At 42.0% G+C, this 27931-nt stretch overlaps 1 protein-coding gene across 7 annotated transcripts in view; it reads right to left on the bottom strand.

The window, feature by feature from the left end:
• Elf2 (E74 like ETS transcription factor 2) overlaps window positions 1–27431 on the bottom strand; it is an 86206-nt gene extending 58775 nt beyond the window's left edge. For 3 of the 7 annotated variants that reach the window (XM_027394935.2, XM_035450479.1, XM_035450478.1), the window contains exons 1-3: window positions 27247–27430; window positions 14235–14322; window positions 11584–11818 (exon numbers count right to left, since the gene is read on the bottom strand). Coding sequence is in view for 4 of the 7 variants with exons in the window: in XM_027394930.2 (XP_027250731.1) it covers window positions 11584–11655 (72 nt within the window). In the remaining 3 variants the exon portion in view is untranslated. Of the gene's footprint in view, window positions 1–11583; window positions 11819–12628; window positions 12680–14234; window positions 14323–27246 lie in introns of all 7 variants that reach the window. The other 4 variants (XM_027394929.2, XM_027394931.2, XM_027394930.2 and 1 more) reach the window with 3 other exon arrangements.
• Window positions 27432–27931: the final 500 nt, after the last annotated feature.

Here is a 27931-nt window from a genome sequence, read left to right as displayed (position 1 = left end):
TCCTTCCTCTAAATTTATACAATAGTCTTTTCATTCAGAGAACAGTCACACTATGTTGCTCAGGCTGGTCTCAAAACTTCTGGACTTAAGCAATCCTCCTCCAAATAGCTGAGTCTACAAGTACATGCCAATGGTCTCAACTATACAATTTTAGAAGCAAATTTAGCACCAGATGGCAGAGACAGGCAGGTCTCTCAGGGGTATATAGTAAGACTTGTCTAAAACAAAAAAAACTCTTAAATCCCTGGATTAACCTGGATTCCAGTACCTTACCAAAACTATTTTCGAATTATCAATAATGGAGGGTGGCAAGATGCCTTGGACCTGCCTCAACAAGATGATGGGCCAAACTTAGTAGACTTCCTAGGGGCCTTACCCTCTCCAAGAAGCAGATGGGGGGGGGGAGAGTAGGGGAGCAGGAAGAGAGGAAGGGGAACTGGGATTGGAATGTAAAAAATAAAAAATACATATACTCATAAAAAAAATCAGGAACATCCTGCTCCCCCATTTTCCTAGCCCTGGCCATGTCCAGTCTGCTTCCTTTTCTCTCTGCTCTAGACTCTTCCAGTCGCCTCTGGATGTTCTCTCTTCTCTTCCCCCAATGGATCAGTCATTCCGGCAATTTCTTTATTGGGCCCCTCACATACAATCTCAACTTTGCAGCAAGCCCACTGCCTCAGCGCCTCAAGTGATGGGATCACAGACACGCCTCAGTATGTCCGGATTACAATTTTAAATTTTCAAATCTCAGACAAATAGTATTTAACAAGCTTGAAAATGTCTACTGCACTGAATCAGGTCATTTTACCTCACATACAGACACTCCCATATGCACACAGACACACACTTTTAAGGTCCTCTTTGGCAGAGTTGTGTTAAGAAATGTAGTCAAGGGAGCTAGAGAGAGGAATCAGCAACTGGGAGGAATAATGTTCTTGCAGGGGACCCATGTTCTGTTCCCAGAACCCACATCAGACATTTATAACCACCTGCAATCCAGCTCCAGGATTTGAATGAGTCTTCACAAGCACCTGAACAGGATTTACACACACACACACACACACACACACACACACACACACACACACACACAAATTTTTTTAATTGAAAATAAATCTTTAATCAAGCCAAACATAACATACAGCAGGGCATCTAGACTAACATGTAGCCCTGTCTGTGCTCTTAAACATCAACCAGTATCTCCTCCTCTTGTTTCCGGCACCCACTTTCCTTACTACTGAAGTTCACCCTGAGTCCTCTTCATCACCACTGAATACACACTGCCCAGTTCAAAGCTCTCTTCTGAGCATTTTCACTTTAACCCTTTCCCTCCTTAGGCAACACCAGCCGCTTTCATCATTTCACTAGCACCTCTATACTGCTGAGAGTTATCAAGTCCCTGTCCTTCATTCAACCATATGCTCAACTTCTCAACCTAGCCATTTTCAACTTACCCTAAAATATAAAACTAACATCTTAAAATAAATTATCAATCTCTTCCTTTTCTCCCATTTTGCTTTTCTCTAAACCTGTTGCTTCATATTCAGATAATAAGTCATAATACTATGTCGTTAGTTCCTTGAAAATCAAGTATTCGAGGAGCACTTGGCACAGTGCATATCACAGGAAGAAGCAGTTACTGGCCCAGGCTGTCATTCTACAACAGCAGTAATGGTCTTCATATCTATTTTGGAGGCACATTGTCACTCACAATTGGAACTGTCACTTTTTTCTTTGCACAAAAATCTGTAATGATCCTGTATTTGTCTAAAAGGTTAAAACACAACAATTTTCACACTTGTTATGGGTTGAATTATGTCTTCTTATGTATTGATGTATATTTTCACCCCACTGCCCGTGACTATGACCTTATTTGGGAATGGGTCTTTGCAGATGTTTGAGTTAAGATATGATCAGTAGGACATACCCTAGCCCAATCTGACCAGTCTTTATAGAAAAGGACAACCTGGACACTCAGTGAAGGTAGAGGGAAAACCACTGAAGACACAGAATGCTACCTCCACACCAAGCAGAGTGTGAAGCTGCACAAGCTACCGGCGCATAAGGCAGATGCTCACAGCTCTCAGAAGATGACAACACAGCCAATTTCTGGATTCTAGAACTGTGAGACTATAATTTTGTTTTGTGACACCACTGAGCTTATGGGATGTTTTACAGCAGCCCCATCAGACTAACCTACCACCTTTACCACCTTTACTGGCTTTTTTGCTGACATAACTACATACAAGATGTGTGACTTAGTTCCTATATGAAAACCTTCCCATAATTTCTACTGCCCAAATAGCTTTCCTAAAGGCTTTTCATCCCATTCTAGGGAGTCCTTTTTAAGCCCCCAAAAGGTATTTTTCTATTCAAAGTCCTTCTGACACAAGTTATTTGCCTAATATTAATGTTACTTACGGCATTCTATTATAATTAAATATTTACATATTCAAATCCTTGACTGGACAGTGAGATTATTAGATAGCAAAAGTTACACTTAAGTCCTTGAAGATCCACACATCACATGATGAAGAATTTAAGTACTTGCTGATGAGTTCAGAGAACACAACATGATAGATTCCACCTTTATCTGACAGCAAGTAACTTCATGAGTTTTGTACTACCAAATGATGGAGAACAGAGGTACCAAGTACAGATATGCAGAATTTTATTTAGAGATTATTTTTTACTGGAGAAAAATGAGGCAGAGTAATAACACATCGACTATCTTCTTAGGATTACTTTAACCAAGATACTAGAGTATGCATGATTAAAATAGATGAACCCCAAAATCAGTGGGTCTTGACACAACCTAGCTAGTTCTCTATAGGCTAGGGTTGCCAGATTTATCGAAGAAAAACATAGGATACCTAATTAGGGCTAAATTCAATTAAACACACATATGAACAATCCACGTTTGGGGAACTGTTACTTATCTGAAATTCAGGCCTAACTGGCTTTCCTGCATGGTGGAGGGGGCTGCAGGTACACATACAGGCTTATGTGTGTGCACATGCTTGTGGAGGCCAGAAGTCCACACTGGGGGGTCTTTATCCATCTTCACCTGATTTGTGTTTGTGTATCTGTGTATGCACACACATGGAGGTCAGAGGACAATGTTGGTCCCTGCTCTTTTGTAATTCAGGAAACCTTCTGTGTCTGACCCCAATCTCACCACAGAAACAGGATTACAGACACACAAATCTGTGCCTGGCTCTATGTGGGATCTGAGGATTCAGATTCAGGGTCTCACTCAAGCTTGCATGCTACAAGGTCTACCCCTGCCCCATATCTCCAGCCCCTGCCTCCTCACTTTCTGAGACAGGGTCTCCCACTGAACCTAGAGCTAACATCAAGGTCCATCAAGCACTTTACCCAGTGAGCTGTCACCAGGCAACTGTACTGTAAGTTCTAACAGTGCCCTCAAAACCTCTGAGATCCACCTGCCCCTGCCTCCCAGAGCTGAGAGTAATGGAATACGGCTCAACAGTGGATGAGAAATCTTGTGTTCAGATTTAATTGCTTCTAATGGACTTCACCCAAGTAATACGGTCACTTGAAGTATGCAATCCTTGGATTCTCATAAACATAGTTATCTCTGTAACCACAACAGTCAACAGAATACTCAAAATCTCCCCTGGTACCCTTATCATAATCACCAACCTATACCTCTGGATCTCCAGCCCTACATTTCTTTTCTGAAGTTTTCTAAAGTTCATTTTACATGCAGTGTACCCATGCGCCCACATGCACGCACACACACCATTGTGCACAAGGAAGTCAGAGGACAACTTGAGAGAGCTGGTTCTCACCCCCTATGGAGGTCCCAGAGACACAGTCAGAAAGCACCTTTACCTGCCGAGCCACCTTATTAGTCTATACCTTTTCTAAAACTGTATATGGAAATCAATAAATTGTGTTTTCTGTGCTGATGTCTACACATGCTCTGGCTCAGTCTTGACCCACAAGCATGAGGATCCGAATTTGGATCCCCAGCATCCAAATGGTGACCTGCCTGTAGCCCCAGGGTTCAAGAGGCAGATGGTATCCAGGGACAAGGTAGCTGAACTGGAAACTCTACACTCAAGTGAGAGACCACGCCTCAAATATAAGGTGGAGTCTATCAGACAAGATGACAATCTACACTTAATTTTAAAAGACTGTCAAATTATTTTCCAAAATGGTTCTTAGAACATTCCCACTAGAAATGTATGAGCATTCCAAGTGCTCACCCTTTCCAACATGTGGTACCACGGTGCAAGCAGCACCATTCCAGTGTGCGGCACGATCTTAGCCATTTGAATATGCATTTTTTGATGGCCAAAAATGCTGAACAATTCTTTGTTTATTAGCCATTCATACAATTATTCAAAGACAGGAGACAGAGGACGAAGGAAAAGGGGAAGGGAACAAGGGAGAGGAGGAGGGGATATCTGCCCTAGAGGGACAAAGGACTGCCTCTAAGTAAAGGAGACAGACTGACCATCTTTTTTATTTTTTAGGTGTGCACACACAGACATGGGCCAGGGTCTTTCCCTGAACCTGGAGCTCATGTTTTCCCAGCTTTCTCTGGAAGCCAACACATCCCAGTGAGCCTCCTGTCTGCACCTCCCTCAGAGCTGGGGTTACAAGCATATGTGCTAGACACAGTACGTGGGTGTTGGGGGCTGAACACAGGTCCTTGTGATTACACAGCAACTTCCCAGTCCTTCTTCCTATTTTAATAGGACACCTTTGTCTTACTGTTTTTTATATTCTGAAGATGTTTGTGGCTTCAATAAGGTTTCAGTGCATCCTCAAAGGTTCAAGTAATGGAAGCTTGGTCCTCAGTGTGGCAACATCAAGAGGTAGAAAGACTGTGTGACAGTGGAGTCTGCTGGAATGTTTTCATATCATTAAGAGTGCCACTCTTGGGGCTGGAGAGACAGCTCAGCAGTTAAGAGCACTGACTGCTCTTCCAGAGGTCCTGAGTTCAATTCCCAGCAACCACACAGTGACTCATAATCATCTGTAATGAGATCTGGTGCCCTCTTCTGGCCTGCAAGCAGACATGCAGGCAGAACGCTGTATACACAATAAAGAAACCATAAAAAAAAAAAAAAAAAGAATGCCACTCTTGAAAAGGAGTGAAGTAGTTCTGTGTGACACAATGGAATTATAAACAATAAGCCTTTGCAGGCGGTGGTGGTGCACACCTTTAATTCCATCACTGGGATTAAAGTACAGGTGGATCTGTGACTTCAAGGTTAGCCCACTCTACAGAGTGATTTCCAGGACAGCCCGAACTACACACAGAGTAGTGTGTCACAAATAAATAAATAAATAAATGAGGAAAATATTTATGTTGTAAATATTCTTCTGTTCCATTCACTGGGTCTCCTTTTCACATTTTTTTTTAACTTTTTCAAGGCAGAGTTTCGTTCTGTAACAGCCTGGCTGTCCTGGAATTCACTCTGTAGACCAGGCTGGCCTCGAACTCACAAGAGTTCCACCTGCCTCTGCCTCCCAAGTTCTGGATTAAAGGTGTTTGCCATCACCTCCAGAACTATTAAGTTTTAGGTTTTGTTGATACAGTCATACTATGTGATCAACACTAGCCCTCAAGTTCTTGCCTCAGCTTCCCAAGAGATGTAACTACAGTCTTGCATCATATCCATAAGTTTCTATTTTTATTGTTTTTACACATATGATTAGGGTTAAATTTATCATATTGTTCTTTGCTTACTGTCCTAAATATTTTAAGTTCCAACTTTCTTGCCTTAGATACATGTTTTTACTTCAATTTCTCAGTGATTGCTTTATATTTTACACCATGCTTTTTTTTAAATTCATCAATATATATTATATGGCTTTATGTTTAATATAAAGATCTCATAACAGTATTACTCTAATTCTCTACTGACATTATTTGTTCTGCTGTGATGCATTTACTGCCATGCATTTTCTTCCTATTATAAATTGCACAATAACTTTTATTTCTGCTGATTTTACATGCTGGGTATAATAACACACACCTTTAATCCCAGCACTCCAGAGGCAGGGACAGGTGGATCTCTGTGAGTTCAAGGCCAGCCAGGGATATGCAGTGAGACACTATCTCAAAAAAAAAAAAAAGGATTTCATATACCTTAACACATTACATATTGTTTACCATGAGCCTTATTTTTCAAAATAAAATTTTGGTTTACCTCATAGTAACCATTTCTCCAGGCCTCTTCACTTTGCATAGAACCAAGTTTCTAGATAGAATAATTAACTTTCTGCCTAAAAAATGTATTTGTAATATTTCACAGTGCAAGCATATTGTCTCTCAGCCTTTGTCTGGGGTAAAAACTCATTTTGATGTTGTTTTATTACTATTACATTTATGTGAGTGTGCCATGCACTCATGGTGCAGATGCAGAAGTCATAGTACAATCTGCAGAGGTTGGTTCTTTCCTTCCACCCTGTGGGTCCCAGAATTGGACCCAGGCCATGAGGTTTAGTGATCCAATGGGCCATCCCACCAACACAGGTATTTATTTTTACTAGATGTGTAACTAAAAACTGAGAGTTTTACCCTCTCAGCATTTTTTTAAAGATTTATTTTTACTTTATGTGTATATGGGTTTTGCTTGAATGTATGTTTTCATTCCAGGTATGTACCTAGTGTTCTGGGATGCCAGACAGGGGCACTTGATCCTGTGGGACTGTTATGGATGCTTGTGAGCCACCACGCAGGTGCTAAGAACCTTACCCAGGTCCTCTGCAGGAGCAGCCAGAGCTCTTAACCCCAGCATTTCCTCAGTATCTTGAAGGTTCTGTTGTCCTCTGCAATGCTCATCTTCATTTTGTACTGACTGAGCTTCACCTTTGGCTGCTCACTGCCGGGCAGTGGTGGTGCAAGCCTTTAATCTCAGCACTCAGGAGGCAGAGGCAGGCAGATCTGTGAGTTCATGGCCAGCCTGGTCTACAAAGCGAGTTCCAGGACAGCCAGAGCTGTATAGTGAGACCCTGTTCCAAAAAAAGAAAAACCATAAAACCAAAAAACAAAACAGAAAATAAGTATTATGGAGAACAGTTATGTATAGATTGTTTTTTTTCAGGGAGGTGAGCAGTATCCGGGGATCTAGCATGGTCTTGCACTGGCTTGACATCTACAACCCAAGGCCCTGAACCAATTTTTAAGGTCCATTTTTAAAACTTTTCATGGTAGACTTCAACTATCTTTAATTCTAGAGCTAATTTAGCCCTGCTATGTAAGACACAACCCTTATGACGGTTTTTAGCCGGGCATTGGTGGCATTCGCCTTTAATCCCAGCACTCGGGAGGCAGAGGCAGGTGGATCTCTGTGAGTTCGAGGCCAGCCTGGTCTCCAGAGCAAGTGCCAGGATAGGCTCCAAAGCTACAGAGAAACCCTGTCTGGAAAAACCAAAAAACAAAAACAAAAACAAAAAACAAAAAACAAAAAACTTTATGACGGTTTTTAATGAATGCCCTGAGCTTTCAACAAGGACTCTCTTGCCCGGCTGACTGGAATGCCAGTATCTACCAGCACAAGGACTGAGTCCTGCCTTTCTGGCCAAGTCTTTCTTGGCTTCATGGAGTCCGAGTTGCCTAAACCACTGAGTGTTCCAGCCAGTCAATGGGAGCCCCGGCAATACATACAGCTCTTTCTTTGGGAAGGGTGCTTCTTCGCCTTTTGGATAGTATATTCATAAGAGTTCATTTGAACCTCTCCAAGATTTGTTTCCTTGGTTCAAGGAAGATAGCTACTTTGTTTTCTATTCCTTTTTACTTCCAATTGTTTCCCTAGTAGCAGATGTCATCTAGAAAGTTCTATTCAAAGTTTTTAAAATATGACTTAACCACATAAGCAGAACTTGTAGCCAACATGTAAATACTTTCACCATGAGCAACTGCAAACGACCAGCACGGCATCAGTGAATGCAGACCTGGGAGGAGAAGACAGCTGGCTCTCATCCTGGCTGCCGGAAGAAAGCTGCCAACTGCAGGTAACTGATTCCATGTTTTCCACAGAATTTACCTGTCTTTCTATTCCTGCCTCTCAGCACTATAGAATGCAACTAAATAGCACACACATTTCTTATAAAGGCTCTAATTTAAATTTTCAAAACTTAGGGGCTAAAGAGTTGGCTCCATGGTTAAGAGCATTGTTTGTTCTTGCAAAGGACCTGGTTCAAATCCCAGCACTCACAACTGTCTGTAACTCCAGTCCCTGGGGATTGGATACCCTCTTCTGGTCTCTACATGCACAGTGCACAAACATGCAGACAAAACATTCATACGTATAAAACAGGTGCTGGAGCTGAGGCTATGACTCAGGTGTCAGGTATGCAGTGAGCCCTGGACTCATACCCGGCTCCACATGAGTGGTGGTGCATGCCTGTTATCTCAGCACTCAGGAAGTAGAGGCAGAAGAACCGGAAGCTTCAGATCATCCTGGCTACACACAGAGATCAAGACCAGACCGATCTACATGGGAACCTGTCTCAAATAACAAAAATAAAAACCAAAACTAAAATATTTTATTCCAGTGTGTGCACATGAATAACAGCCTAAACTATACTTTTTCTTAAAAAGATTTTATTTATTTATTATGTATACAGTCTTCTGCCTGCATGCCAGAAGAGGGCACCAGATCTCACTCAAAGTGGTTATGAGCCACCACGTGGTTGTCAGGAATTGAACTCAGGACCTCTGGAAGAACAGTCAGTGCTCTTAACCTCTGAGACATCTCTCCAGCTCCTAAACTATACTTTTAATTTTAGAGATTTGTAAATTACATTTAATTGTGTGTGGTGGGGAGGAGTTGTCTATGTAGAAGTCAGAGGACAACCTGCCAGTCAAATGTCAAATCCCTTCTACCTTGTATATCCTTGGCATTAAACTCAGTCATGAGGCTTGGCAAAAGCGCCCTTCAAGCTGGGACATCTCATCAGCTCTGTAAAAACTTGGTGTTAGCAGAAATAAACGACTATTTTACTTCTGTTATCAGCTTTTATGTGTATAATAGCTAGTAAACTGGCATTCTCCACAGCACAGATCCTCCCATCCATCCCATCCAAGTGAAAGTGGAATTTCTTTATTAAAGGTTTGGTGTTTTCTTTTGTTTTGCTTTTTCTGTTGTTTGTTTTGAGATAGTATCTCAACATTGTTATTCAAGACACTGATTTTGTTTTGTTGTGTCCTGAGTTCTTTCAAGACAGGGTTTCTCTATGTAGCCCTAGCTATACTGGAATTCACTCTGTAGACAAGGCTGGCCTTGAACTCAGAGATTTGCCTGCCTCTGCCTCCTGAACGCATTTGATTTTTGAGATAGTGTGTCATTATTTGAGTGTCTCTGGATTTGAACTCATGAGCCTCCTGCCTCAGCTTTCAAATGCTGGGATTACAGACGTGCGTTAACACATCTGACTTTTAAAGTCTTATCAGCAGATAGCTTGTTACAACTGTTAAGTAAGAAATTTTATCAAAAATGTAGATGGACATTTATAAAATCCCATTTTACTAAGAATCTTCTCTCAGAGCCAGAGAAATTGCTCAGCACTTAAAAATCACTTGCTGGCTGGTCAGTGGTGGCTGTACACACCTTTAATCCCAGTACTAGGGAGGCAGAGGCAGTAAGATCTCTATGAGTTAGAGGCCAGCAACATCTACAAAGTGAGTTGCAGGACAGCCAGAGCTGTTACACAGAAAAACCCGTCTCGAAAAAAACAAACAAAACTATTTGATTCATATTAAGTATTGATTAACATTTGTTAAAAGGATAGAGGAATAGATGTGAAAGTTGAACAGCAAGTTGTTCCCACACTGGTACCACAGCATTTCAAATACCCACTAAGTACACTGGCTTCTTCTGACCTCCTTCCATAAAATATAACTACCCTTTTATACCACATAAACCATTATTAGTAACAATTTGATAAATTCATAATGTTTTTCCTCCGTGCTAAGTTCTAACCAGGAATCCCTGTGATTCCATGTGAAGGAGGAAAAACTAAAGGAGGCTCCAGACAAACCTTGGTCCTCTTTTCCCCATACTGCTTTTTTTTTTTTTAACAGTAAAATGTAAACTACTCTGAAGTACACTCTTCATGGCAGTTCTCCTCACAAGATAAAAACACCATCACTACAAAGTTATAGAAGACAGAAAAATAATTTGAAAGAGAAACACCATGTGCTGGGTACTATCAAATGAGAGAGAGAGCCTTCATCTCTGTTGACTCATACCCAGAGGTGATATACAGAAAGTGAATTGGGCTTTTGTTTTGTTTTGTTTTTGAGACAGGGTTTCTCTGTGTAACAGCCCCAGCTGTCCTGGAACTCACTTTGTAGACCAGACTTGCCTTGAATTTAGAGATCTGACTTCCTCTACCTCCCAAGTGCTGGGATTAAAGATGTACACCACCACCCAACTAAGAAAGTGAATCTTAGAGGAAGAAGCTGACCTTGGAAGTATGTTCTACTGTGGTGGCTTTTTCTAATGGACTCTGCATGCATTTAAGAAGCAGTCTTTAAATACAAAGGGAACATGTAGGAATTTGCAAGCCCACTGACGGTAGAAAAGTACATCCTATAAACATGCCCACAGCAGATCTGAGTCTTACAGACTGAACAGACACCAAGCAAGCAAGGAAAATAATCCAGACCACAGAACACACACTAGTGTGTCCTCACTGTCATCAGGCATCTCCCTGTTCCATTATCCTGGCACCAACCCCAGTGACAGTAGCATCTTTCACAGAGAGAAAAGAAACTTCCATGATACTGAAAACTGTCCATTTTCCCAAGGTGTCTCTAACCAAACATCCACATGACAGCACTGCTATAATTTTGTTTGATATCCACATTCAGTCCCAAACGAATGGTAGGAATAGAAACCAAGACTCAAAATCTGTTTCCTGTTCCCAACTCTTATTCTTCCGAGTTTTCTTTCTGTGACAAGAAAATGACCAGATACACTGAAGACTCAAAATCCTACCTTCAATTTCGAATTATATAAACAATTGCACATATTAGATCTGAATTAGACATAACAGAACAAGAAAGAAAGATGATACAGAAAGCAAAGATAAGCTTCTAACTTAAGATGACAGCAATTTAGGTATTTAGATACAATGTATTTCTCATTCTCCATTATCTAAGAAAATGGGCAATATCAGAAACTTAATTTTTTGTTTCCAGTCAGAATTTCTCTGTGTAGCCCTGGCTATTCTGGAACTTTCTCTGTAGATCAGCCTGGCCTCAAACTCACAGAAATCCCGCCAAGTTCTGGGATTAAAGGCATGTGCCACCACCACCCAGCCAGAAGATTAACTTTTATCTAAACTAACATAACATCATTCTTTCCATCTCTTTGCTTCCTCCAAATCCATCCTAATATACACATCTTATATCACCCAGGTGAGCAACCTTCTCACCCCTACTAAGTTACATGAAAATACATGGACAATTTTCTGCATGGTACATTTCTACTCTCAAATACCTGTTTTGTCATTCATTTCAAGATTAATTCATGTACTGATTTCTATGATTTCTATTAACAAAACCGAGATGAAATACATTAAATTCCTAACCTCTTGATTCTCTACTCCATTGCTGGAAAGCTCCAGAACAGAACCTCCACTGTCAACCACTGCCGATGTCATTGTTTATTCCCTGAGGAAGTTTCAAATGCTATGAATCAGTGTAATTAGGACTCATAGATGATGGCCAGGGTTATAGGTTTCATTTTCATGGTTTAATTCAATAGAGATGGAGTAGATTAGACATCCAGAAGTCCAGTCTTCTAAAGTTGATTAACCAGAGGGTCTAAAAAGAGCAAGAATTGGAATTGTTAAGAATATATAGGAAAGAGAGAAAGCAATTTAATATTTAACATTGTTTAATTAAAAAGGATATAGGCTACTTAAGAGCTTAATATTCAAATTCATTAACTGGTCAAACAATATTTTACTAAGCTATTGTATATGGGTATTATATTATAAAAGATATAATGCTAAAATTTCCTTGGGCCAGAGACATTCCTCAGCAGTTAAGAACACTGGCTGCTCTTCCATGTTTGATTCCCAGCACCCATATGGCAGCTCATTACCATCTATAACTACAATTCCAGGGGATCCAGCGCCCTCTTCTGGCCTCCACACCAGGCACACACATGGTACACAGACATACATGCAGGCAAAACACCCATACACAATGTTAGCACTCCTCTCTTATGGAGATGCAATATTATACATGGAATATTTTAACAGATTTTGTTATTTGAGACAGGGTTTCTCTGTGTAGCCCTGTCTGTCCTGGAACTCTCTCTGTAGATCAGGCTGTCTCAAACTCACAAAGATCCACCTGCCTCTGCCTCCTGAGTGCTGGGATTTTTATTTTAATATGGGCTGGAGACATAGTTCGTTAGTTAAGAGTGATGAGTTTGGCTGAGCGGTGGCACATACCTTTAATCCCAGAACTTGGGAGGCAGAGACAGGAGGATTTTTGAGTTTGAAGCCAGCCTGGCCTACAGAGTGAGTTCGAGGACAGCCATGGCTACACAGAGAGACACTATCTTGAAAAACCAAAAAGAAAATAATAAGAGTGATGAGTTAACTAAAGAATAGTGGCACACACCTTTAATCACAGCACTCCAATCCAATGCTCTCTTCTCCCTTCCGTTGACACCTGTGATCACAATACATACTCTCACACATACACACACATGTAATTAAAAATAAATCTTTATTTGTAACGATTTATTTATTATGTATGCAATGTTCTGTCTGCATGTATGCCTACAGGCCAGCAGAGGGCACTGGGTTTCATGATAGATGGTTGTGAGAAATTGAACTCAAGACCTCTGGAAGAGCAGCCAGTGCTCTTCTTAACCTCTGAGCTCTCTCTCTAGCCCAAAATAAATCTTTTTTAAAGAAACTTTTAAACTCTTTTAAACCCTGCACACATTGGAGCTAAACTTGTGTTGTAGGGATTACACAGCTGCTGCTTTTAGAAACATCTCCCTAGAGGGGCTTCTTAAGTCTTTTTCTTCCTCCTGCTCCTTCTTTCTTAAAATGTATTTATTTTATGTGCATTTGTGTGTTAGCCTGCATGTATGTCTGTATGAGATATCCGAATCCCTGGAACTTGAGTTACAGACAGTTATGAGCTACCATATGGGTGCTGGGAATTGAACCTAGATCCTCTGGAAGAACAGCCAATGCTTTTAACCTGTGAGTCATCTCTCCAATCCCTCTCTCTTCTTATGAAGATGGATTATTAATGTGTCTTATCTACATTTAATCCTTACGTTACTTTTTATTTGATTTTGTGTTGTATTTCATACAGAGAAAATACAAACCTTTCTGACAGGATTTTCTTTTCTTTTCTTTAATCCTGGTTTTTTCAAAGCAGGGTTTCTCTGTGGCTTTGGAGGCTGTCCTGGAACTAGCTCTTGTAGACCAGGCTGGCCTAATACTCACAGAGATCCACCTGCCTCTGCCTCCCAAGTGCTGGGATTAAAGGCGTGCGCCACCAATGCCTGGCAGGATTTTTTTCTAATGTCAAATTTTAACCATGCAGAAAATTTAAATACATTGAAAGAAATATATACTTTGCCGGGCAGTGGAATAGGAATAAATAATAAGGAATTTCTGTAAATGTTTACACAAAAATGAAGTACCTGGGAAAAAGTAGAAACTTTATCTTAAACATATTTATTTTATTTAATGTCCACCTGATTATATGTATGAGCACCACATATGTGCAAAAGCATGCAGAGGCCAGAAGAGGGCATCAGATCCCCTGGAGTTGCCAGCTGCCAGATGTGTATGCTAAGAACTGAACCCAGGTCCCTTGAAAAGAGCAGCAAGTATTCTCCAGGACCTTCTTTTTCATCTTACACAGAAAGTTAAATAGGAAGTGTTTATATCTTAAGAATATTAAAGGGGCTTTCCTATTTATGAGCACTTGGCTGCTCCTCCAGAAGCCTGAGTTCAATTCCCAGCACCCACATGGTGGCTCACAACCATCTGTAATGAGATCTGGTGCTTTTTTCTACATGCATATCTGCATACATGCAGCAGGCAGAATAGTGTATACATAATTTTTAAAAATCTTTAAAAAAAGAAAAGGAAAAGAAATTCAAGAAAGATCCACAATCCCATCACATTAAAGCTCCCTTTTACTTTTCCTAAAACCTGTTTTCCAAACATATATAAAAACAAAAATAAACTTTACTTACAATTTGAATGTTAAGTAGTCTAAGCATCCTTCATTGTTTTCGCAACTCGTCAAGAGCTAAAATCTAAACCAGCAGTTCTCTGGAACTACTAGTGGAAAGAAAAAAAAAGAAAGCATTAACATAATTTTATTTAAAACAAAACAAAACAAAAAAACATTTTGCCTTAAATAAGTATGACTCGAACAGTAAATACTTAATAAAACAAATCCTCTCCAGCGCAGATGGCACACATTTACACAATGTAAATTCACAGATGACTAAGGAATCAGAAACTATTTAAAAAATCAGTGCTGCAATTTTAAGTTACCACTAAATGATTAAGAAAGGTCAGATCCAACATACACAGACTATGCTCCGTGTTATGGAGTATATTACAATTAACCAAAAGGCTTTTTAGTTATTTTTTTAAAGGGGGAGAGAATGCATCCCCTGAAACTAGAGTTACAGAAGGTTCTGAGGCATCATGTATGCTAAGAGTCAAACACAGGTCCTCTTGGAAATGTTCTTAACTGCTGAACCATCTCTGAAGCCCCAACCAAAAGGTTCTCAGAGCGGTGGTGGCACTGTGACTTCTTGTCCTGGCTAGTTAGCTCTATGTCAATTTGACACAAGCTAGTCACTGGACAGAAAGGATCCTAAACTGAGAAAATGCCTCAGTAAGATTTGGGCAGGCTTGTAGAGTATTTCCTTAATGAGTGACTGATGTGGGAAGGCCCAGCCCATTGTGGATTTGGCCACCCCTGGGCAGGTAGTCCTGAATTCTGTAGGAAAGCACGCTGAGCAAGGCAGGGGAAGCAAGCCAGTAAGCAGCACCTCTCCATGTCTCTGCACTACCTCCAGGTGATGGGGGATGTCCTTCTGTATATATATTTCTCTTATTGGTTGATGAATACAACACTGATTGGCCAGTAGCCAGGCAGGAAGTATAGGTGGAGCTACCAGATGAGAATTCTGGGGAGAGGAAGCAGAGAGAGGCCACCAGGGAGACCCCATATAGCCGCCAAAGGACTAACATGCTGGAGTATTCTCCAGTAAGCCAAAACCACATGGAGATACACAGATTAATAGAAATGGGTTAATAATTAAGCAGAGCTAGTAAATAAGAAGCCTGAGCCGTTAGCCAAGCAATTTATAATTAATATAAGTCTCTGTGTGCTTATTTGGGGCTAAACAGCAGCAGGACCAGACAGGACAGAAACTCCGTTTACATCCAGGTTCCTGTCCTGTTTGAGTTCCTGTCCTGACTTCCTTCAATGATGAACAGTGATATGGAAGTATAAGCCAAATCAGTCCTTTCGTCTCCAACTGGCTTTTTGGTCATGATGTTTCATCACAGAAATAGAAACCCTAAATAAGACACTCCCCTTTGGCAGCAAGAAATAAAGTTTAAAAAACAAAACTAGGGAGCTGGAGAGATGGCTCAACAGTTAAGAGCACTGGCAGCTCTTCCAGAGGGCCTGGGTTCAATTCCCAGCACCCACATGGCAGCTAACAACTGTCTGTAACTCCAAGATTTTGACACCCTCATATAGACACATATGCAGGCAAAACACCAATGCACATAAAAAAAATAAAATAAATTTTAAAAACTAAGGCTGGGTGTGCTCATGCACACCTTTAATCTTATTAAGGTCCATAGGCAGGCAGATCTCTATGAGCTCAGGACAGCTAGGATTACATAGTTCAAACCCTTCCATAGATAGATAGATAGATAGATAGATAGATAGATAGATAGATAGATAGATAGACAAAAAAATTTAAGGATGGGTATGGTGGCCCATGTCTTTTTGTTTTGTTTTGTTTTGTTTTGTTTTGTTTTTGGAAGACAGGGTTTCTCTGTATACGCCTGGTTGTCCTGGAACTTGCTCTTTAGACCAGGCTGGCCTAGAACTCAGAGATCTGCCTGCCTCTGCTCCCAAATCCTGGAAATAAAGGTGTGGGCTACCACCACCCAGAAGCGGCTCATTCCTCTTTAATCCCAGCATCCAGAAGCCAGCCAGGTCTACACAACTCAGACCCTTTCTCAGAAACAAAGAAATTTTTCAAAAAAGCCAATGAACCAAGTAAACTGAACTCAGAGAACCACACAATAACACAATATATAATCATACTTTTAAAAACAACAGACATGGCTGGAAAGATGGCTCAGTGGTTGAAAACTGTATATGACCAAGGTTCAGTTTACAACACATACATGGCAACTCACAGGAATATGTAACTACAGTTCCAGGGATCCAACACCATCTTTTTTCTGGCCTTGTCAGGCATTGCATATACACACTGCACATACATGCAGGCCAACATTCATACATTTATACTTAAAAATTATAAATCCTAGCCTGGTGGTGGTGAAACATGCCTTTAATCCTAGCACCCAGGAGGCAGAGGTAGTTGGATCTCAGTGAGTTCAAAGGGCAGCCTGATCTATAAAATGAGTTCCAGGACAGGCTGCTACACAGAGAAACCCTGTCTCGAAAAACCAAAATAAATAAATAGATAAACAAATAAGTGAAAATAAATAATAAACCTTTAAAAATTAAAGACAAAAATACAAATAAAAAATAAATAAAAATTAAAGACAAACTTGGAAACAAGAGAAATGATTTGTCACACATGACAGATCCTCAAAAAAAGTACCAGGAAATATGTCATCAGATTTGTGATCACAAGACTAGCAAAGATATTCAAAGAACTCAAAGAAAAAACACTGTTGACAAAGAACCCTTCATCATGCAGAACTGTCCTTCAAAAGCAGAGGTACGAAAACGTCGTCAGCAAATCTAACAGAGTTCATCACTAGTAAGCAGGGCCACACTTCAGGAACTGCTCCAGCGAGCCAACAAGATAGAGCAGGAGGACCCTGGACCTGAAGGCTCTGTGAAGAAATCAGGGCCAGGACACAGAATGCAGAACCCGCACTGTAGTGAAGTGCTGCTGCAAATGGTTTTTATTCACTTTTGTTTTTCTGTGTGCTTTGAGAGACTAACAAACTTGTTCAAAACATCTTTTGTCGAAGAGCTAATATACTACTATAAATTCCATTTAACTACAGGTTTTATTTTTCATTTAATTTAATGAGAAAATTCATTTTAAAAATTAGTTTGTTTTGGAGCACACATGCATGAAGGCAAAAATCCTGTGGCATCCAACTGAAAGAGATGGAGGAATATAAAGGAGTTTTTGTTTTTCTGGTGTTGGAGACTGAACACAGGGTTTTGTGCACAAGGCAAGTCTACCACTGAGCTAGCTCTATCACCAGCCTAGAAGTAGAGGGCTTTTGGTTTTTTATTTTATGTGTATTGGTATTTTGCCTGAATGCATGTCTTCGTGAGGGTATCATATCTTGGCGTTACAGAAAGTTGTAAGCTGCCATGTGGATGGTGGGAAATGAACCCAGGTCGTCTTGAAGAGCAGCCAGTGCTCTTAACAGTTGGACCAGCTCTCCAGGCCCAGACAAGAGTTTTTATGTCACTAAAAATCACACTGCCAAAATTCAAGTTACTATTCAAATCGGATTACTACAGATTAAATGTAATTCCAATAGCAAACAGAAAGAAAATAGCTATAGGATATATAATAGGAAATCAGAAGCTTGAAGATTCTACTAAAAAAAATAATTACATGCAAAAGGAAACAATGGTACAAAAAAAATGAAGGCCCAACATTCTGCTGCTGCATAGACGATATGCAGGAAAATTACTGAAGTATCTCTTTATTACTAAACACTACAATCTTGATGGTTACTCTAAAGATTTAATGAGCACAGAGTCAAGAGGACAAAATCAACATGACATGGCTGCCAGTATTTACCATCAGAGCTCAAGATGAAGCTACTGCCTGGCTTTTAGCCCGCCTAACCTTTCACATATGCTCAAACTCTGGGGCAGAAGGGCTGAGAGTCAGGAAAAATACATGGAGAAGGTGCTTGATAATGTGACCCCATTACAAGTTAAAGTTTCTCATTTATTTGGTTTGGTTTTTTTCAAAACAGGGTTTCTCTGTAGTGGTAGCCGTCCTGGAACTTACTCTGTACACCAGGCTGTCCTGGAACTCAGAGATCCACCTGCCTCTGCCGCCCAAGTGCTGGGATTAAAGGTGTGCACCACCCAGCAAAATTAAAGTTTTATTCAAAATGGTATTTGATTTTTAGTAAACTTTTTTTGATTTTTAGATAAAGTTTATGGAAATTTCCAGAAGAAAACTTATTTTTCCTGTTATTCCTTATAAGACCAAACACCATTTACATGAAATCCTATTATATACAACATTTACCCATCCTCTACTAAAAAGAAGAAAAAAAAAATCCTGCTATAAATTAATTCTCTAGCCTGGAATGAAAAGTCACTACACTACTTTTCCTGTGGCTTTCTCAACACTTGGAAAAAAAGAAATAAACAAATGTTCCTTCAAAGCTCTTTCTCCTCCTGTGGCCAGCTGACCTCTGACCTCACAGTCCCCTCCTACCTGGGCTGGCTGATCCAGGCACAGAGCACTCACACAATTCCCCACAAGCACTGGGTTCTTGGGGCTCTTGCTCCCCTGCCTGGCTCTTCCAAATTATAACAAGATGGACAACATTTCCTTCACTTTCCACCTTCTCTCAACACCCCTTCCCCCCAATTACATTTCATTTACCCGTAGCCCTCTTACCATCCCCTATTTAAAATCATATTTTAGATTCATTCACTGTTTAATGCCTGTATCCTCTTCCAAAATATAAAACCCATGAGAACAGTAAAATAACGGTTACTTCATCTATGTCCAAAAAACCTAAAATGTTATTTTGTTCAAGGATAGTTTTATTTTTAATAAATTGTGGGAGCCAGGTGTTGGTGGCACACACCTTTAATCCAAGCACTCAGGAGGCAGAGGCAGGTAGATCTCTGTGAGTTCGAGGCCAGCCTCATCTACAGAGGAGTTCCAGGACAGCCTCCAAAGCAATACAGAGAAACCCTGTCTCAAAAAACCAAAAATAATTAATTAATTGTGGGTATGTGTCCACAAGCGCAGGTATCGCACCAGCCCTGGGTTCCCTACAACAGCAGTACAAGGGCTCTTAGTGTATAAGTCAGCTCTCCAAACAAGTGGACAGTTAGGAAGATTTTGACACTTTAGAACAAACCCCATTCATGTTCTCTTCAGCTTCTTCAGTCTCATTATTCCTCTGGTTTGCTGTGCCTACCTTATACAGGATACTAATCAACAGCAGGAAGTAGGGAGCAACAAGTGGCTACATATACTTTATTTCCAGTTCAAAGACTGATGATTGCAAAATGACCTATCTTCTTTTTGTGTTTGTTTTGTTTTGTTTTGTTTTGTTTTTCGAGACAGGGTTTCTCTGTGGCTTTGGAGGCTGTCCTGGAACTAGCTCTTGTAGACCAGGGTGGTCTCGAACTCACAGAGATCCGCCTGCTTCTGCCTCCCTAGTGCTGGGATTAAAGGCGTGCACCACCAATGCCCGGCGGACCTATCTTCTTTTTAGATTCTTTGTTTTATGTGTATGAGTGTTTTGCCTGAGTGCATGTTAAAGGGGGCATTGGATCCCTTGGAACTGGAGTTAAGAATGACTGTAAGCCACCATGTGGATGCTGAGAACTAAACCTGGGTCCATTTCAAGAGCTACAACCGTTCTTAACAGCTGAGCCATCTCTCCAGGTCCCTGATAGATCTTTTAAATCTATAAGGGATTCTAAGGGCCAAGACAAGTCTCAGAGGGTAGAAATGCTTACAGCAAAGTCTCACTTCCCGAGTTCTATCCCCAGGAACCCCACAGTAGAAAGCGAGAAGCAATGCCTGCAAGTTGTTTTCTGGCCTCCACATCAACGCACACCCATTCAAAATAAATAAAGGTAACTAAAACTTCAATGTTTTAAATATATATGCTGTTCCTGCCTATCAACTACCATGAGTAATTATATAAAAGCTGAAAACTGTTTTTAAAACTATCATGTGAGCCAGGCAATCATGGCACATGCCTTTAATCCCAACACTGAGGATGCAAAGGCAGTCGGATCTGAGTTCAAAGATTGCCTGGTCTACAGAGCTACATCTGGGACAGTAATGCATATGGAGAAAACCAGTCTCCAAAACAAGAAAGAAAATAAAATTCATTTCCAAATAAATAAAACCTATGTTTAAATAATCAAAGCAGAGTAAAACAGCTATGCATTAAATTAGGCAATCTCAATAAAGGTCCTGAAGTTATAAAAATGAACCAAATGAAAATTATGTTGAAAAGCATTACACTAAAATTAAAAATTCATGCCAGGTGTGGTGGTGCATGACTTTAATCATATAACTCAGGAGGCAGAAGCAGGCAAATCTCTGTGACTTTGAGATCAGCCTGGTCTACAAAAAGAGCTCCAGGATAGCCAGAGAAATGCTGTCTCAAAAAAAAAAAAAAAAAAAAAAAAAGCAGAGTGGAGGTGGCTCACACTTTTAATCCCAGGACTCAGGAGGCAGAGGCAGGCGATCTCTGTGAGTTCAAGGCCAGCCTGGTCTACAAGAGATAGTACCAGGACAACCTCCAAGCCACAGAGAAACCCTGTCTCAAAAAAAAAAGGGGGGGGGGTAGAAAGAAGGAAAGAAAATTCCTTCAGGCTGAACAACTCAAATCCATGAACAGAAATGCATACAAAGAAATAGATATAAACCTATATAAAGAAATAAACATGCAGTAAATATAAAATGCTCTTTTACAAGACATACAACTGAAAGAGCAAACAGCAGAAGTCCTGAGGAGAATGACAGAGCTGGTGATACCTGACTAGGGGTTCAGCTGTACAGGAGGCTGACTTGAGGGTCACACATGCAACAGTTCCTGACTAACACAGGCCCTGCACCAAGGTCCCATCTCAAGACAACAAAGGGAAAATAAACACAGAAGACTGTACTATTGTACATTAACTACTGAGAACAGACAGGATGGGAGGGTTGCATCTAGACTGAAGCCAAGTTTCTATGTCAAAATAAAGTTGTTCTTAATCTGAAGTAGTTATAATAAATTAAAAACTATATTGCCGCATATGGTGGCACACACTTGAAGTGCCGGCACTCAGCACATTGAGACAGTAAGGTTGTGCTGAATTATAAGCAAACCTAGGCTACACAGTGAGCAACAGGTCAGTCTGGAGAATCTCTTTTTTAAAAAAACAAAAACAAATAACATAGGAAAAGAGACTGTTAGGTATAAAAAAGGTTGTCCTCTGATCACCTACCTGCTCTGTAGCATTCGTGCCCTATGCATACACAAATGTAAGTATCACTCAATTGCTGATTGGTATGAGGACTCGCCCACTAAGGGTGGAAGGATTTCTTGCACAGGCAGTTCTAGACAGCATAAAAAAGCTATCTAGAGTCAGTTCTTGGCCGGCAGTGATGGCATACACCTTCAATCGAAGCACTCAGGAGGCAGAGGCATGAGTTCAATGACAAGCTGGTCTACAGAAAGAATTCTAAGACAGCCAGGGCTACACAGAGAAACTTGTGGGGGACGACCCCCAAGTTTCAGTTCAGTTCCCAGCACCTAAGTCAAGTGGCTTACAACCACTATAACACAGACACACACAAAGAATTAAAAGTAAAAATAATAATACTAAAAAAATGACACAAGTAGAAGTCAAGTAGAGAACAAGCCTGTAAGCAGCATTCTCCTATGCTTCTGCTTCAAGCTGCTGTCTTGCCTTTCCTCCATGAACTGTGACAGAGTAAGACCAATCCTCAAATTAATTCCCAAAGAGAAAAACCCAGGGAAGACAGTAAAATTTCACTGGTAAATTCTATCAAATGTATTCAAACAGTAACACCAGTCCTTCACAAACCCTCACAGTAAATGAGAGGAAGAAATACTCAACACACCCCTCAAGGTTAGTGTAACTCTAGAACCAAACCAGAGGAAACATCACTTCTCTTGGCTAAAATTAAGCATAAATCAAAATATATATAAAATGAAAAAAATTTAAAAATAAGTCAAAATCACTAAATCAGAATCCATCAATGTATAATTGTTTGCATTGACTAAGGGAGACTTATCCTGGAAACCCGCTTCATACTTGAAATGTCAAATGACATAATATAGCATGCTACTGGAATAAAGGACAAACCATACTATCTTATAGTGACCAATCATACTGATTTGTGTAGGACTGAAGGGCTTTCCAAGATGCAAAATTTTTGTGCTAAACAAGGGCAGACCCAGGTAAACTGTCACAGCTGGTAATGCCAATATCAGTCTGTGACTGGTCTAATACCCATGCATGTTTAAAAAACACAACAGAGGAGCGCCTGCTACAAAACAGCCACGGCCAGCCTCCTATGAACCTGGCAAATGCCACCAACCTAGAGGATGCCATCAATCTGGCAGATGCCATGCAGGCTCTCGCCCACTTCTAATCAGCCTTGGACTTCCTGGTGGTTCTACTCAAAGGAAGGAAAGAAAAGAGGGAAAACGAGAAATGTATTCTGATTAGACAATGCAAAGCTACCTTCACTCACAGGCTATATGGTATTGTACGTAAAAAATACTGCAGAGTTCGCCCAAAATACTGGAAGAATAATTACTTCAGAGAGATAAAAGTATACAAGATCAATATGCAAAAAAAAAAAAAATCAGTGCAGCTTCTATACACCAGCAATAAAACTGGCACAACATTTTAAAAGACAACTACATCCATGCACCCAGGAGATGACTTAGGGGTAAAGGCACTTGCTGCCAAACCTGATGCCCTAAGTTCCATCCCTAGGTCCCACATGGGGAAAGGAGAGAACTTAGTCCCAAAAGTTGTCACACAGTACATCATGGCATGTGCACACACACTAAACAAATGTGAAGAAAAAGAACTAAGACAATTCCATTCACAGTATCACCTAAAAGAATAAAATACTCAGAAAATACACTGAAAAAGAAGTATAAATATTATACATACATATAATGGAATATTAGTGAGCCTTTAAAAATAAGAAAATTCTGCTATTTGCAACATGGATAAACCTTGAGAACATTATGCTAAATGAAATAAGGCAGACACAGAAAGGCAAATATGGTCACATGAGTTATCTAAAATAGCCAAATTCAAGCAGAGAACAGGGGTCACCAGGAACTGGCAGCTTAAGAGGGAGATGCCTAGCTATCCATCAATGTACATAAAGTTTGAGTTTTACAAAATGAATTCTAGAGATCTGCTATACCACATTTTGATCATAGTAAACAATACTGTATTATACACTTAAATACAGCTACTTTTTTTTTTCATTACAAGGTAGCCACTCAGCTTGTAGGTTCTCTTTTAAAGTATGAGGTTTATTCACTGAAAAATATAAATTCTAAATACTACTTAAGATCAGTAAATGAAATTCTCATGTTCAATGTGGTAAGAAGGGAATTCTTGGCCAGGCATTGCTGGCACATGCCTTTAATCCCAGCACTCGGGAGGCAGAGGCAGGCAGATCTCTGTAAGTTCAAGGTCAGCCTGGTCTACAGAGTTCTAGGACAGCCCAGTCTATAAATAAAAACCCCATCTCAAATAAACAAAAATAAATTTTAAAAGGGGGGGTGGGGGCTGGAAGGATGGTTTGTTTATTAGCATGTTTAACCAAGACCATGAGAAAAAAGACAGGAGAGGACAATTATGATTGCCGACTATGAAACAATAACATCACTCTGAATCGAAAGGAAAACTCAAAACTTCAATGAGCTAGCCACTCCATATCCATTAACATGACCACATCATACCTACTATAACTGAAAAGGACAGACAGTCATAAGTATTGACACAGAGCTGGAAAGATGGCTCAGCAGTTAAGAGCACCGAATGCTCTTCCAGAGAGCCCAGGTTCAATTCCCAGCAACCACATGTCAGTTCACAACTGTCTGCAACTCCAGTTCCTGAGGACCCAACACCCTTGGCAAACACCAATGCACATAAAATAAAAATAAATAAATTTAAGCCGGACGTTGGTGGCACATGCCTTTAATCCCAGCACTTGGGAGGCAGAGGCAGGCAGATCTCTGTGAGTTCAAGGCCAGCCTGGTCTACAGAGTGAGTATCAGGATAGGCTCCAAAGCTATACTAGAGAAACCCTGTCTTGAGAAAAAAAATGAATAAATAAATTTAAAAAAGTAAGTGTTGACAGTATGACTGTTTGAGCATGCAACTTGTTACTGCCACTTTGAGAAACAGTTTGGAAGTTTCTCAGAAAGCTAAACAAGACACAGTAGTTCCATTCCCATTTGTTTACTCATAAAAAGGAAGCCATACATCCATATAAAGACTTGTAATCAAACATTCATGATGTATCATTTTAAACGGTCTGAAACTGCAAACAATCCAAATACCTATCAACCGGTCAACTGACAAATGTAGTATATCCACAAAATATATATTACTTCTCAGCAATAAAAAGGAATAAAGTCCCGATACATGCTACAATATAGAAAATTCTCAGAAGTGTGCTAAGTGAAAGATGTCAAATCTAATATATATATATATATATATATATATATATATATATATTCCATTATGCAAAATGGCCAGAGGAAGCAAACATAGGAACAAATTGGTGACAGCCTAGGTAGGGCTGGGGCTTTGGGGTTTGAGGCCAACAACAAATAAGCTGAAGAAAATTTTGGGGGTGGGCATAAAATCATATTCTAAAGAAAGTCTGGGATGTTCTCAATCCCATACATTTATTAAGAAATACTGGATTATACACTCAAAATGGATGAATTATTTTTGCTATTGAGCCAAAAGGCTGATTTCTTTAAAAAATACCACTCCAAAGAGAAATGAAAGAATATTACTCATAATAGCCAAGAAATGGAAGCTCAAGAACCTAACAGCTGATGAATGGGTAAATATCAGGAAGCCTATGAATGCAAAGGAGTTATTACTCAGCAAAATAGTAACAATAAAGTACTGCCACATGCTACAACATGCATATTTTAAAAACTTTATGCTATGTGAAAAGGACCAATCACAAAAGGTTACATTGTGTACTCGTGTACTTACATAAAATACTGACAGATGACAGAGATACAAAGTACATGAGTGGTTCCCTAGAGCCAGAAGGATGGGGGCAGAAAGGAGTGACTGCTCGTGGGTATGAGAGTTGGTCGGTTAGTTTCTTTGACTGGTGGCACTGGGGATCGAACTCAAGACCTCCCCCATGCAAAGCAAACACTGTACCACTGAGCTGTACCACATGCCGACCCATGTGACTGTTTTAGAGGTAAAGAACATGCTTTTTAAATTTGAGTACAGTAATTGTGCAACTCTGAATATACCCTAAAACCTCCATTGAACTTGTACATTAATAATCAACTAAATGGCATGTGGTTAGTATTTCAATAATGCTTCTACCTCTCCCCACCCCGACCCATTCACAAAAAAAAAAAAAAAAAAGATACATAACCTGTGAACTGGTAAAACTATCAACTTTAATTTGGTAGGCCCATTACAACCACTGAAGAGACTTGGGATTGAAAAACCTCCAAATTCTTCCCAAGCATACTCTGGGTATGTTGTAATTATTTATGCCTTCAAAGTACAATGATTAATTCAAGCAATCAATTTTTTAAAAAAGGGTAACATTGCAAGCCTTTAAACCCAGCGCTTGGGAGGCAGAGGCAGGCAGATCTCTGTGAGTTTGAGGCCAACCTGATCTACAATGCAAGTTCCAGGACAACCAAAGCTACAGAGAGGCCCTATCCTGCCTCGAAAACAAAACCCCCAAACAAAATATTAAATACTGAAATTTTAAATGTTGAAGACGCTTTAAATTTCTACTTCTTGTATTTACTAAATGTATCAACTGCGGCCACATGAATGAACTCTATACATTGTCTTCTATAAACCTTATTCCCAGTCTCACATGAAGTCATTCAACCCTATGAAGACAAACTGTAACCCACAAGTATACAATCTTATCTCAGTAAGGCCCGGACGGACATTGTTCCGATTCTGGCACTTAGGGAAAGTAAGTAATTCGACTCTTAACCAGGCCTCGGAGAAAAAAGAAAAGCAAAAATCTGAAGATCAAAGGAGCGCTTTCTATTATAGTTTCTCACTGCCGGATTAAAACAGAAACCACAGAGTAATGTCATCAACACGAGACAGATGCCCCAGGGTTCCAGGGACGCGGCCCCATCTTACTCTCACTTGATAAGAGTACTAAGAACTTAAATAAAGGCTATTCTGTTGAGGACGTGGCTCCTCTGAGGACAGCCCAGCAAGTTGGCCCATGAGGAGCATCGGAAACTGCACTGGGGCTGACTCCCGGCACCGTGGGTTATTTTTCTGTCCTTTGCTGACAGAGTGAAAATGTCCCACTGAAGCCCTGAGTGGGTCCGGACGCCGCGCGCCTAGTGCTGCTGGGGCAGAGTCTGTACCGAGGCGCGCGGAGCGACCACGACACTCGCGGCGAGGTCCCGCAGGGCCAGCTCCGTGGGCAGGGGACAGGGAGGCGGGCACCGGACCAGGGCGCTCGGAAGAGCCCCGGGTTTTTGTTGTTGTTTTGTTGCAAACACAGATTGCGATCGCAGCCCCGCTCCCCGGGGGACTTGGAGGCGGCGGCGGCGGCGGCGGCAGAGGGCCCGCGGAGAGTGAGAATAAAAGAACAGCGGGGTACAACCTGTCGTGCCCGCCCGGGCGGCGGGGGTCAGGGCCGACGGCGACGGAAACTGCCGCCCGCCCGGGACGCGCTTCCCCCGCAGCCCGGCCGCCGAGCGATGACTGGCGCCGCGAGGTAAACAGCGCGCGCCGCGGTCCCTCGGCGCCACGACCGTTGCCCCGGGCCGCTCCGGTGCGGGCTCCCGCCCTGCCCCCAGCTCCGCCGGTGTCACCGCCCCAGCCTCCGGAAAGCCCCTCCGCCGCCGCCGGAGCAAACAACACAGGCGCGGGGCGGGGGCGCCCGGGAGGCGCGACACTCGGGACGGCCGGGCTGGGTCGCCGCGCCCTCCCTCTCCCTCCTCCCGCTCGCTCGCTCCCGCCGGCCTCGGCCGTCCCCGCGCTCTTACCTGCTCTCCCTCCACGTCGCCGTGTCCCTTGCCCTTCCCCTCAGGGCCACAGACCGGCCGAGCCGCCGCAGCCGCCCGCCGTTGGCCGGGCGTCCTGCGGGAAGCCAAGGGGGCCTCCCCGGGCCAACGCGCGAGCCGCTCCACACCACAGGACGAGACAAAACCGCGCTGCGCCGCCCCGCGCTGCGCCCCCCCACCCACCGCGCGCACGGCCCCACAGACCCCCCAACTGCCGAGGCGACGGAGGCGACACAGCCCGGCGCGGGGAAGCTGCGGCCGGCCCCCGCCCTCCGCACCCGCCTCGCCTCGACTCCTCCCCCTCGGCCTCCTGCCGCCGCCACCAGGACACTGGAGTCCGCCTCCCCCACCCGGCCGCTCCGCGCGCTCCTCCCTCCCCGCGCGCCGCCGGGGAGGCGACACCGCCAGTCACCGCAGCGCCTGTCAAACCGGGCCGGCTATTTATACTCCCCGCCGCCCTCGGGCCCCCCGCAGCCCGCCTCCTGCGCTCTCGAATCCCGCCCTCTCCTCCGCGCCCAACTTCGCCAGAACCCGCCTGCTCAGGTGGAGACGCTCGCCACTCGTCCCGCTCCGCGTCCCCGGGGCTTCCCCACACCCCCACGCCGCGCGCGTTGAGCTGCGGCCGCGGGACGGGCGCGTGGAGACCGCAGGGCGGTGCGTGCACCTG

Source organism: Cricetulus griseus (assembly GCF_003668045.3).
Source record: "Cricetulus griseus strain 17A/GY chromosome 1 unlocalized genomic scaffold, alternate assembly CriGri-PICRH-1.0 chr1_0, whole genome shotgun sequence".
Taxonomy (NCBI): Eukaryota; Metazoa; Chordata; class Mammalia; order Rodentia; family Cricetidae; genus Cricetulus; species Cricetulus griseus.
This window is presented reverse-complemented; position numbering and strand designations above follow the sequence as displayed.